The following is a 13,298-nucleotide window of genomic DNA, read 5'->3' on the forward strand; positions in this document are numbered from 1 at the left end:
GCATAAATATTGTATGTTATCGCTCCAATATGATTGGTTCTTTTCTTACGCGACAAGCAGATACAATAGTCCCACATTTTGAAACCGGTGAGTTGAATGAAAATGAATAACTGTGATGTAATTATGTAATACTTTTAAAATGTAATTTACGACACCGTTCTCTCATTCTTATCAACAACGTCCCGTGCAGACCGTAAAACAAAAAGTCACGTGAGGCGAGGTTTGTTTTTGCCATGACTGACGGCTCTCCGGGCCAAACAAATGTCACAAGACAGAGACTGGCGAATGGGTCGGCTCAACGTAAGGCTGACGTAGCCGCGGCTGCTATATAAAAGCCCCGCGCCATCTGCATTCAGCGCTTTACACAGTATGGCCGGCGATATTAGCTAGCACTCGCTCACGGTATTCTCTGCAAAAGGGAAGACGGCAACTCAAGAAAATCAACACCTGGATTGTTTAAAGGACTGTACCTCAATTCACTATTACTGATCGAGGAAGGATTATTAAGCTGTAAACGTTACAAGCGACGTTTAATATTTTTGTTGGGTGTCTGTTGTCTCATGATGGAAGAAAACGGTGCACATTTCTTTGAGGGGACCGAGAAGCTGTTGGAGGTGTGGTTCTCTCGGCAGGATGAGACCAAAGGAACCGGGGACCTCCGTACCATCCCAAGGTTCGTGTCATTTGGACGGCTAGGCTGCCCTCGGTCTCAGTCGGCAGCATATCGAAACGCTGTCGGCCACATGCTTGCCCTCTTTCCCCTCCGCTCGTACGTGACATGTAACCGTCTAAACGCGGTTAACTCCGGTTTTCGATGGGTAGTTTCCTCGCTGTGAGCACCCATTCATCCAAAAGCTAGCTAGCCGGGCACTCACATTTCTGACACCAGAGCACATTATTAGTAAGCTAGCTAACATCGTCAGTCAAAAATGGCCACCTCCCCCTTTCCCTCCTGAGGTCGGTAATTCATTCTTCACCCTGGAAATGTGTAGAAGTGCAAATAATCTTGTGTGACTACGACCCCTCACTTGTGTTCGGAGGGCGACAGCGAAGTGGGCAAACTGTTTAAAAGCCGCCTTGGCTGCAAGTTGGCAGGCCGTTTCTAGCTAGCTAACTCTAGCTAGTTCCTGGAAGAAATATCCATCTGTCTCAGGCTGTTCTATTGGTCGGTGTGTGTGTGTGACTCAACTTAAATGCTTCGATTAGCCAGGCTCGATCCCTTGTTTTAACCCCTTATTGGTGCGTAGACGTTTTATTACCACCCACATCCGTTTGGGAATGTCGTTTGATTAAATTCCACGTATGTGTCAAAAATGTACTTAACGACCTGTTTAACGTGGGCAGACTGGGTTCAATGGAGCTGTGGTGTCTTTAAGATTCGCTGTACATGTGTTTTTATCTGCGTAAATCAACTACGTGGGGACTTCACTGTGGATGTCAAGCATGTGGTCGCCCGTAGTCACCGCGTGTTGCCTCGGCTCCAGCTACACGCACACATTCAAATCAGACAACTGGAAGCTCAATGTCCAGTCAACCATGATAGGATTTCTTTCTCCCTTTTTAATGAGAGCGTGTTGATGGCAGGGAAGAGTCGAGGTCAAATGCTACCAGACCGGTTTGACATGAATGTTGCTAGAGACGCGGAGTTATTATTGAGTGCATGGGAGCAGATGCCATGGTCGGTGACGAGATGTCCTTCCAGAGCTATTCCCTCTATAGCATGGCAGCCCCAAGAGCTGCTTCTTCACTAAAATTGCTAGTGGTCGTTGTTCCGGTCACGTTTCCCAGCCATGCAGGCACTCCCCTCCCAGTTACTCTGATTGGTCAGAGGATCTCCCTTCTGTGCTTAGAGGCACTTGGCTGCATTCAAAGAAAAGGGTCCATCTGGGTAAGAGGACATTCAGAGAAATGGAGGTGAGTGGTCTAAAGACCTTTGCCCTCGTTCAGCACCACAGAATCCATTTATTACTGTGCTTTAAGCACCAAGGAGCTTGTACCAAGCCGAGCATTTAGTCATGAGTGAATGGATTACAATTATTTAGGTGAGTCATCATGTCACGGTTTTGCACGGGATAAAATAGGTGGTTTAACTTTGTGCAACTGGAGATGTTTGAAAAATGTCCAGAATGATTTACGATGACAACAGCTGGTTAGAAATCAATCCCCCCAACACATCCCTCCTCTCTTGGGTTTAAAAACTTGTCATCTTCATGTTCTGTTAAATTGCCTTAGGTTTAGCTTTTTGGAAATGTCTACCACTTTGTTCTGCCACCTGTTGTTGTAGTAGTCCTGCTGCCCAATCTGACGGCACTGTGAGTGACTTTTCTCATCACCAACCAAGCAGATCACTGAGGTCAATTTAAGACGTATGTCTGGCCAGTTGGATGAATGAGGAGCGGCATTAATTTACAGCCAGAGGGCAGATTAAAGGCTCAGAGGGACACCGTCGGTGAACCGGGCTCACTGGCCGTCAGCCAATGTCCAAATAAGTCCACAAGGGCATCTGATTCACAAATGTGGCGCTCACTCGCATTACCTTCGCTGTCCCTGTCTTAGGGCTCAACAGAGGCTTGCATCTTCTAGTATTTGTCAAGCAACTAGTCCTGAAGGCCTGTCAGTGTTTAAACATCTGCACATGTCAAGTGGTCTAACGTGTCTGCGTTACTGGTTGCTTTTATTTTAATGACAACTATGACCAAAATTCTAGGAATCTCTATCTTCTTGGTTAACCATGTGTCCCTTTCGTATGTGTATGGATAAACTCAGTAGTATTTAGCAGTCTGATCTGGTCCTTTCCTGGAGATCACGCTTTCTTTGAGGAAAATCTGATCCTGCTAAGTGACCAGAAATAGCCTGTGGTGTGCATTTCACTCTGCAACGGGAGCTGACCCAGGTCTCCAGTAACGCTGTCCCTCTGCATGTTGCAACAGCTATGAAGTCACTTTGCATTGGGAAAAATGTGATTCATAAGATTCTAAACTCCATAATCCTAACTAGTGGTGCATCTTTCTGTTCATATAAAGGGGTAATGTGTTTGTCATATCAGCTCAGATAAAATACATGAGGGCAAAACTTCCATTCTACCAGAGTTGAAGCTTCATCAGTTTCTCAGGCAAATTTGTATCATGTACACATTTTGACCAGAAGAAGTCAAACATTGGCCCAGGCTTTTGCTAAGTTTTTCTTAGGCAGTTGTAAAATGAAAAGGGGAAGAATTGGCTTGATTTACTGTTTTCACAAACTGGAGCAGAAAATATATTTGCCATTTATCAATATCATCTCAATGATATGTCTTAATGGTGGCACAAAGCACAAGTTATGATGACTGGTGTTGAATCATATACACTTTTAATGATCATTGTGCAGCACAAGATTGTATAATAAAAGTTTACATTTAGTCCCTTGAAATTACGAAACCAAAACTAGCTGTTTTGTAGTCGAATGCTGTCATTTAGGGATTCCAGTCCTTTTTGTCTTCAAAAGATGCGGCTCAGCCAAAATTAAACCACAAATGGCAACATTCAGGTTTGAAAAGGCCAAACAGTCATTGCAGCTACTTAAATAATTCTTCATCGTCGCTTAGCCCCAACCAAGATATTTTGATTGATGGTGGCCATGTTTTCAAAACGATCTTGCTCATTTTTGATAGAAATGTTAATTTCTGTCTCAAAGGCAGTATACCAAATTTGGTGTTAACGACAACATCCAAAAAGGTCTTCATATTTAACATTTTGCAAATAAAGAAACTATAGCTCCACAATATCCATTAAGATAGAATTGACGCCACGTTTTTTTAAATGCACACTGAGCTGGACTTTGTGGGTATTATCTCTTAATATCCTATGGGTGCTGCTCAAGCACCTCATCTTATGACTGATGCTCAGGATATGGGTACCAATGATGTTCTAGGCAGTTTCTATCACCCGATGGACATATGTTTTTGGCGACCAGACCGCAATGCATTGCTGTTTAAACCTGTGACCTTCATGCATCTTCAAAGTGTTCAGCGGATCACTTCAGATTTTATTACTGCCTATGCCTTACATCTTCTTTGGACTGAGATTGGGGGTCTTGCCTTGCTTACACTCTAGCTATGTACGTCAGTGCTCCCCTCCATTATTTTTTTGGGAATGCTGGCATGCTTTCACCAAAACATCCACCACTTCCTCCATTGATTTTCCTGTTAGGTCCTTGTTGGGGACACATCAGGACACTGAAGAATTTACGGTACTAATGATATGTGTTCCTGACCATCTTGGCATGAGGGCGGTGTGATAGGATCACAATGCATCTTGGTGGTCTTTAACATCTGTATGTTGAACTGTCCACTCCGAACACCCAAGAAGCATTAATGGATATTGTCGAGCTATAGTTTCTCTATATTTGCAAAATGTTAAATATGAAGAACTTTTTGGATTTAGTTGTTTATACCAAATTTGTATACAGCTTTTGAGAGACCGAAATGAACATTTCTATCAAAAATGAGCAAGATCGTTTGGAAAACATGGCCGCCATCAATCAAAATATCATGGTTGGGGCTAAGAATTATTGAAGTAGCTGCAATGTTGATGTGTAAACGGGTTCTAATTCACTTCCCATTTATCAATATGGTGGCCAAGGTTGAGAAGTAAGGTGGTGTAGTACTACTAAGCTAATATTATGTTGTTCTTTGTTGAAAGCAAATTGAATTGAAGCAACAGAGGGAACAACATGCAGTGTTTATTGTGGTGTTGTACACTGACGGTGCTTTTTTCCCCCTAAGAGCTCTTGTAGTGCACACATAGTCTAGGGACCCCTGTACGAGGTGTTCTCAAACTGTTGTTGGTTAGTGTGTGCCTCTTTTTCATCATGTGCTTTACCAGACTTGGGCCTAAAATATACTAACCAGGATCTTGTCAGTATTCATAAAAGATCATCAGATTATGATTTTCATTTAGAAATTCAGGAGACTGATTATCTATGTTTAGTCAAAGTTTGTTGTTCTGTAAAAACCTGCTTTCTCTCCACTTGCATTACGGTGTACTTTTGCCCCTGGAAATCCACCAATCTGTCAGTCAGTGTAATCCTTCTAAATGTTAGACAAGCATTTATGAGGGCTGCAGAGATGATTCAAAGCTGTATCTGTCAATGATTGTTAGAGAAACATTACAGAAAATGAACCAGTACCTGTTGTGTTGGTGTTATTTTAATCAATCTAATCTCCGGACCCATATGTATGTCCCATGCAAAGATTTAGCCTGGTTACTATAAGGATGGAGCAGGGCTAGCATGCAAACAAATTCCCCAACCTTATGTGAACTGGGTAGTTTAGGTTTTTGGTTACTTGGAGTATGTATCGTGAGACATCTACAGTAATTACCTGAAGCCATCAGAGTTGAATGAAAGAACATTATGCACATTATATTGTGCATCAAAATGTTAAATGGAAGTCAAGCCAGCAAGCTCTTAATTTACTGCTATCACCTGCTCTCTGAGGAGACAGCTGCTGACAGTCTAGTTGGTCACTGAGACTCATTCCTTGTTCCTACTCAAAAAATGCCCTCGTTCCACATAGCCCTATACATCTCTCAGGGGGCAAACTATGCAGCATCGGCTGCTGGAAAATTCCCCATTGAGTGCCAGATGCTTCTCGCGCTTTTTCTCTACTGACCCAGGCTGTGCTTCCTACAGGACGCTCTGAATAGGCTCATGCTGCCCTTCCAAGGTTGTAGTGAGAGTGTGACGCAGCAGTATTTGCGCTTGTGGGCAGCGGCAGGAGCAGCCCTCTTGTTGCCGAGGGAGCTGTCTGTTTTTGTCCACCCCAGCCTGTGATTTTTCAGTCTGCCTACAAATTATGTCAAAAATTCTAATTTGCATAACCCTGCAGATTCACTGCATATACCAAGAACCTGATTTATGTCAGGCAGAACCATTCCTTTGGTGAATTCATACTGGAGTACTGTATTGTAGTAACCCCCCACAAACCACTACATATCTATTCTGTATTCGTTCGTGATTGTTGTTTGTTTTCCCCTTATCACCATAATTTCCAGAAACCCTCTCTCCCTGTTATGTGTTCCCTACAGGGCATTGCTGCAGAAGAGTGTGTGTGCCTTTCTTACAAAGACGTAGTCAAAACAAGTCTGCTTACTTTTAGTGTGTATTTTTTGGGTAGTCAACCAGCAAATCCATTTTTTCTTGCTTGTGGTGAGATTCACTTCCACATGGTCATTTAAAATAAATGTATCTCAAACACTAAAGGTTACCCTTTCATCTTTCCTTTAGGTTTGAGTGGGACAAACTTTTGGAGAATGTGCATTGTTTGATCATAAGTGTGACAAAGACTGACAAGCAGGAAGCTTATATACTCAGGTGAGTTTTCGGTCTTCACTTGCACAATTTTTTACTCACCACCTCTGTTTTCCTACTGGCTAGAAGATGGGCAGGATTAGACAGAGGTCACCAGTAAGCTGCTTGTTATTTACAGCACAGTCACTGTCTCAGCTGATGATGACTAACTATGGGTACATACATTACATGCTGCAGTCTAATTGTATAAATCCTAAGCGTTGTGTATAAAAAAAAGAACCTAGGTTGAAAGAGTTGATGGGCCTATAAAACTGGAGCCTGCCCCGAGACCACAGTTGCCAACAACTGAACATTTTGTCATAGCAACCAAGAAGTGATTGCATTTTTGTTTTTGTTGTCAAAACAGCCTGACTCATGTGATGGGGTTTCATTTTTTATTTATTTATAGTTTTTTCTAATACTGACTGCAAGCAGTACATTACAAATGATGCATAACCAGGCTGAGTTGGAATGAACAAGCCCTTCGTTTAAATTTTTGATTTCTTAAAACCACCTTGTCAGATGAGTAGTATTGCCCACCTACAGGCATATATTGGATATACAACATTTTCCAAACAGTGCCTTCTGTCATTACTGCTTTACTATGTGATTTAAAGAATTATGATCTGTATTTCCCTGATAATTCTTTTGACTCACAAGTTCAATGAAAGCACAGATTTTAGTCTGTGCTTTCATTTAGTTTAGTTGCAATACTAGTAACTCCTAGTATTGGAACCAATACTAGTAACTCCTAGTATTGGAACTGTTGCAATCATCCCTGTCTAATGTAGTTATAAAAATGGGTCAAAACAGTCTGTACATATGTTTTCCCCTCTCTTAGTTCAGGCCTGTTAGCGAATTGGACGTACAGTGTGGCAGAGGCTGTCTGATCTTTGAGTGTATAACTGTTTATAGCCTGAGTTGATGGACAACCACCAGTTTATCACCTCTTGTATAATAAATTGTGGTGGCACCTAAACAGTTTCAGTACAAAAGTTTCACATCTTGTCCTTTTTTTCCCTTCCACAGTGAGAGTAGCATGTTTGTCTCCAAGAGACGTTTCATTTTGAAGACGTGCGGAACCACCCTCTTGCTGCAAGCACTGGTCCCTCTGCTGGAACTGGCCAGGGAGTACTGCGGCTTTGATGCCATCGAGGTTGGACCCAGACCATTATTTGCATATATGTTACTCTAATACGTGCATGTGACCTCTTAAATTCAAATTAACATGATTTCTGCAGCTCTTATATGATGGGTGTAGTAATTATGGCACTGATCAGACCCTGTTTTTTCAGAATTTCTTCTACTCCCGCAAGAACTTTATGAAGCCAACTCATCAAGAGTTCCCTCATCGAAACTTCCAGGAAGAGGTGGACTTTCTCAGCCAGATTTTCCCAAGTATGTATCACATCCACTTTGTCAGTCGAGTTTTCCTTCCTTTTATCTGCAGGTCTAATACTTCAAAAAGCAATTGGAAGTTTAAAATCTTGTTAAATTCTTATACCATTTTATCAAAGAACTGACTGGAAACTCACCTATATTACAGCTCCAGTTGATCAGAATTGTATCCTTTAAAAAAATATGATAACTTCGATCAATCTGTAAAATACCCCATTTTCTGCTCCTTATCCAGCCCATTGCCTGTTCAGTGAGTAATACATGTAATCATTAAGATTTATTTACTGCTAGAATGTAGTGACAATATCATCAGTAGATTTACTTTGTGAACAATTCTGGGCTACATCATGCTCACTGATTTTAACCGATTTATTTGATACTGTGGCCAGTATGAAAGAGATCCATTAATGATTATTGGGTATTAAATGTGTCTTAAACATGAACATGTAAAATCTGCAGAAACCCTGATGACTGTGTGTCTTGTCATGTTTAATCTGGCATTTCTGTTGTGCGTCCGAGAGGACTGAAGGCTGAAGCTTTGCCTGGGCCTTTTTGAAAATCTCATAACAATGAATTCAATCTGCATTTGAACTGAAACCACAATCTTTCTTTTTCTTTTTGCCTGTTCCAGATGGTGCAGCCTACTGCATGGGGCGTATTAACTCTGACTGCTGGTAAGCATCATGCACCTCTTGTGTATTAGTTGAAACTGAATGTGTTGTCCACACAGTATTGTCAGTGGCCAGGCCTGTGTGCTGTGATCAAAAGTTTGAATCCCAATAGAGGTAATTTCATCACTAGATAATGATGCACCTTGTTTTTATTCAGCTTTTCTCAGATGTGTACATGATGTCCAGGTGTTTTTAGATGTTAAGTTGTATCAGCAGCTGTTTTGATTCTTTTGAGGTGAAACCTCTTGTAGTGAGGGCTTTGTTCTGCGCTTTCCATGGTCATTTAGTCTCACTAATCCGTAGACTGTACTGTTGGACATGAGTCTCGTAGAGTTTGAGTCCACAAAACACTTGTGGAGTTTCAGGGGTAAACAGTTGAAGACATTAGTGACCCCTCCATCAGCATAGTGATGAGTAAATTTTCATTTTTGGATGAACTATTCCTTTGAATATGGCTTAAAGGACAGACTGTCACAATATAATATGATTTGGTAACCCCATATCCCACAGATGTTTCAGATTTAAATCTATACATTTTATTATGTCAGTGAGTGAGGAGATGGGTTTGGAACAGGGAAAAAGGAGGTGTAAGAGGCTTAAAAAGACTAAAGGGGAAAATAAAGGTGTATGTTGACTGCTTTAACTGTTATGATCGTATACTTGGATTAAGATTATTTTATATAGTATCGTATTTCCTAATTTTGCTATACATCTGTGGATGCACACAGATGAATAATACTGTATCATATTAATCAGAATGAACAGTGGCATGTCAATATACTACATGTGTATTTCTCTTTGGGGCAGTCAAACTTTTTGAAAATTCATATTTTAATGTTCGACATGAACATGTGAGCTGATTCAATTCCTCTTCCATGGTCTTGTTAAGTCTGTGTCCTTGATAAGAGACACAAAGATATTCATTGTGTTGTCACCCACAGGTACCTCTTCACCCTGGACTTGCCAGAGTTCTGGGAAAACAAGCATGCAGATCAGACATTGGAAGTTCTGATGAGTGACCTTGATCCAGCCATTATGGACCAGTTCTATATGAAAGATGGTGTTTCTGCAAGTGATGTCACTCGTGTGAGTAGCTCTAGCCGTCAGTATCTGTGCTTGCTCTCAGCCAAGTGTGTTGTGGACGAACAGGTTGAGTGATCCGTTAGAGACCTGTTAGAGAATCCGGCCTGGCTGGTACTAGGACATGAACACATTCGGAAGAGTCAAGTGTTGTTGACAGGGTTATTTCATGTCTTGTAGATGAGTGGAATTCGTGACCTGATACCAGGTTCTGTGATCGACGCCACAATGTTCAACCCTTGTGGATACTCAATGAATGGAATGAAGACTGACGTTAGTGACTCTTCCTCATAATCTCTTGTTTCTATGTCGTGCCAATTAATTGCACGGTTTTGTAATTGCCCTCTGCTTGTGTTCTCTGTAGGGAACATACTGGACCATCCATATTACCCCTGAGCCGGAGTTCTCATATGTCAGCTTCGAAACCAACCTCTCCGCAACGTCGTACGATGATTTGGTTCGGAAGGTGGTAGATGTGTTCAAGCCAGGAAAATTTGTGACTACCCTTTTCGTCAATCAGGTTTGTATAAAACACAATCATGTTTTTACTGTGTTTTTGAAGTGTCACTGAGTAACTGATCTTTTCATTTCTTCTGTTTGCCCCTGCAGAGCTCCAAATGTCGCAGTGTCTTTACTTCTGCCCAGAAACTTGAGGGCTACAAGCGTCTCGACCGCCAGTTGGCTCAGTTCAATGATTACAATTTTGTCTTCACCAGTTACGCCAAGAACCGGCAGCAGAACCAACAGAGCTGAGGGTTGAGGATGAGGAAGAGAAAGAGGCATAAAAAGAAAGGCGGCCGCACGGGGCTGCCCCGCCGCAGCCGGCCTTATCCCCCAGTAGAGAGCTTGTTGTCCTCCTCCCTCCCCCTCGTCCTCCCCCTCTGCTGCCGTCATCATTCAGAATCTGCTGATGCAGTCACGAGCCCTAGTTTAACCTCCAGTTTGAGTTTTTTGCATTGTTGTACCTGTGACTTAGATCTCTTGCATGAAAGCTCTTTTCTCTGTTTCGATATTCTAGCTCACTCTTGCTGTGATCTTGAAGTGCATGTAGAGGAATTAAACACGCTCTGTTTGAGGCTGTCCACCTGTGCCCAGTACAATGGTCCATTCCTGCAGGTCTCCCCCCTCATCCCCCACAGACAAGGCTTCCGCCCGCACTAGGCCAGGGCCCTGACATGCTCAGATTCGTCTGCCTCTATATGAACCCAACCTGCCCCGACTGGTTTGCTTTCCAGTGTGACAATTAATATTAATGAATCCCTATCAATGATTGCGAGCACTTTAAAACCAGTTTACTCATGATACTAAAATGAGGCCAAACTTTTGCCTCAAGTGTTATTGAATGTATAAGTCATGGTAAGCTTTTGGCCATTCTTATCGTTGTCGCGTTTCATATTAGAGATTAGTTGAAAACGACTGCCATACCTGCTGTTTGTCAATATTGGATTGGTTTGCAGTATGTTGGTCAGTGTGGTCTTTGCTTGCTGTAAACTGCACTAGAGCAGATTTTTGCTTTGCTGGGCTTTGAAGCGGTGCACCTGCATGCGTTCAATCATTCGTGCTTCGTCACCTGTACAATCATTTAGTTTGTGTTGATACAAATGGACAAGCTTTTAAAGTTGTATGCCTGGAAAATGTGTATTTATGTATGAATCATTTAAGATATACGCACTTTTTGGCACCCAGGCTTCTTTGTTTTACAGTGTGCTGTATCTATAAGAAGCTTCTGGGTCTTTAATCCCCCACCCCACCCCAAATTTCATTGAACTCTAAATTTCTACATTCACATAAATTGGTTAAATGGAAAGTCTTCAAACTGAATGTAGCACAGTCCATGTGAAGTGGCCTGTCCAGCCGTCTTTCGAATGTACACTTCTCTAGAGAAAAGCCTGGACCAGGCTGAATGTACAACTCCAGGTTAGCGCCCCACCACCACCACCACCCACACAGAGTGCTCACAATGCCCTCTGCTGACCAGCCATTGTCCAACTCGCAGCAGGTTTCCTCTTGCCAGAGTCAGACTGTCAGCTGGCCCCAGCACCGTGACATAACGAGAGCCGGTGCTCCTGGCTACGCCTGCGCCCCACTCTGAATGGGAAATAATGAATCAGACACTTTTTGCTTAGTTGCCCAGCAAAGCATTTTTCTTTTTCCCACATAATATCCATCCTCTCTCTGTCTCTTTCCGCCCCATACAGAAATCTGTAAATGCACAATAGAGGCCCACCAGTCTGAGCATGCCAGGGTGATCCCGGATCATTCCACATGTAACCGCTGCATAAACTGCCATTTTATTAATTTTATTGTGTCCAGACATTTTTTGCAGTGAATTGGTCGAGTAGCAGTTTCTTTTCTTTTTGTTTGGATCAGTGCCCTTTTGTTCATTGAGGGGGGAAATCCTGTGACACTATGGTGCATGTGACTACTAGTGCCGTGCTTGCTTGACAGTGTAGTGTAGCGCCGTCTCTTCTTCCCAATTTGTCAGTAGGTCTGTGTGCTTCACCTTCTTGTTTCACCAGCTGAAATCGTAGTTGGAACTGCCGCATCCGGATTTATTTTGGATAGGCGGGGAGGTTATTTTCTTTTTTCAAAGGGGTCGGGTTAATTTGTAATTAATCTTATTTCAAGTTGTGGACATGTGCTGAAAGCAGGCTAGGTTTCCTAATTTATGACTTGATGTCAAACGTCCAAGGTTTGTCTCCTCCGCCTGCCGTTGAGCTGCGTGGTGGTTCCTGACTCTTCTGCCAGAGAATGCAGTTTGAATTTTGAATTGGAGAAGACACAGTGGGAATTTAACCTGCTTTCAGCCCTGCAGTACATTCTCTCCATATAATTACCTACTACAGTGTTATGGTAACTTAAGGTTGGAACAGTTCATGTAAGAACTGGCACTTGGAATAGTTCGCTCTAGTTTGTCCGTCATGGCTTTTTGGAGTGGTTTCATTCTTTTCCTGAGGACCAATCTCTGCTCTTACATGAACAACTCCTTACTGTCACATTTAAACTATCACTGTTTAAAACTACTGACTAAGTTAAATGCCAACTGCTCTGGGATTAACTACATTTTAGCCTTGTTGGTGTGGATCATAGCGACTTTTTATTATTTTATATATACATATATATATATACTGTGAACTCAAAGCATTTTTTGCAGTTTGAACAGTAACAGAATTTTATACAAAATATATTTTGTATTTTTGCTGCGGACCAATCTTTATTTTTCTTCCCCCATTTTTGTCCAAATGTTCAAAACTAGTTTATTATGAGTTTAAGGGATGATCCTTTTCAGAGTTGACTAAATCATGTTTTTTTTTCTTTCGCTTTCTTTCCTTTGTGAATTTGTGAAAAATTCCAGAGGAAGGGAATGTGAAAGGTCCCCCCCCTGGGTGAGAGGGTACAGTTGCAGGATGTATCACGATGTACTAAAGGAGAAACTTTGCTGTTCTAATTCTTTCTTTTGCTGTTCTTTGGATGGTCAAGATGTGCTAAATATCTGTGCTACGAGCTTGATGCTTCAATAAAAGATACTTATCTGTGCAAATGCTGTCTTTCTTTATTTGAACATGTATAGCCTTTAGGATTAACAAACGTAGACATTTTGTATTTTAGTGTGAGTATACAAAAACTGCTGTGGGGAGAAGAATATTTCAAAGATATAGTCACAGTATTAGTAGTACACTGTAAAATATACTAAAAGTATACCATCTGCAAGCATATACAATGTAGGTATGCTATCATTACCCATTTTCAGAAAGCTTAAACCAAAATAATTGCAATATTACACTTTTAATAAATGCACTACAGGTCAAGTATGTAATTTTG

The 13,298-nt window shown here is 41.8% G+C and overlaps 1 protein-coding gene across 2 annotated transcripts; it reads left to right on the top strand.

Moving 5' to 3' along the window:
• The first annotated feature begins 337 nt into the window (after positions 1 to 337).
• Positions 338 to 13,017, top strand: amd1 (adenosylmethionine decarboxylase 1). Of its 2 annotated transcripts, none has more exons than XM_035143774.1 (9): positions 338 to 673; positions 6,265 to 6,351; positions 7,357 to 7,483; positions 7,623 to 7,725; positions 8,357 to 8,399; positions 9,338 to 9,482; positions 9,657 to 9,749; positions 9,841 to 9,996; positions 10,086 to 13,017. In XM_035143774.1, the coding sequence occupies exons 1-9, from the start codon at positions 561 to 563 to the stop codon at positions 10,227 to 10,229; spliced, it is 1,011 nt and encodes a 336-aa protein (XP_034999665.1). In that variant the 5' UTR covers positions 338 to 560; the 3' UTR covers positions 10,230 to 13,017. The 2 variants fall into 2 exon arrangements, with proteins under 2 accessions (XP_034999665.1, XP_034999664.1); XM_035143773.2 differs by lacking the exon at positions 338 to 673 and adding an exon at positions 725 to 1,914.
• The last annotated feature ends 281 nt before the right edge of the window (positions 13,018 to 13,298 follow it).

Source organism: Hippoglossus stenolepis, chromosome 20 (assembly GCF_022539355.2).
Source record: "Hippoglossus stenolepis isolate QCI-W04-F060 chromosome 20, HSTE1.2, whole genome shotgun sequence".
In the NCBI taxonomy this organism is placed as follows: Eukaryota; Metazoa; Chordata; class Actinopteri; order Pleuronectiformes; family Pleuronectidae; genus Hippoglossus; species Hippoglossus stenolepis.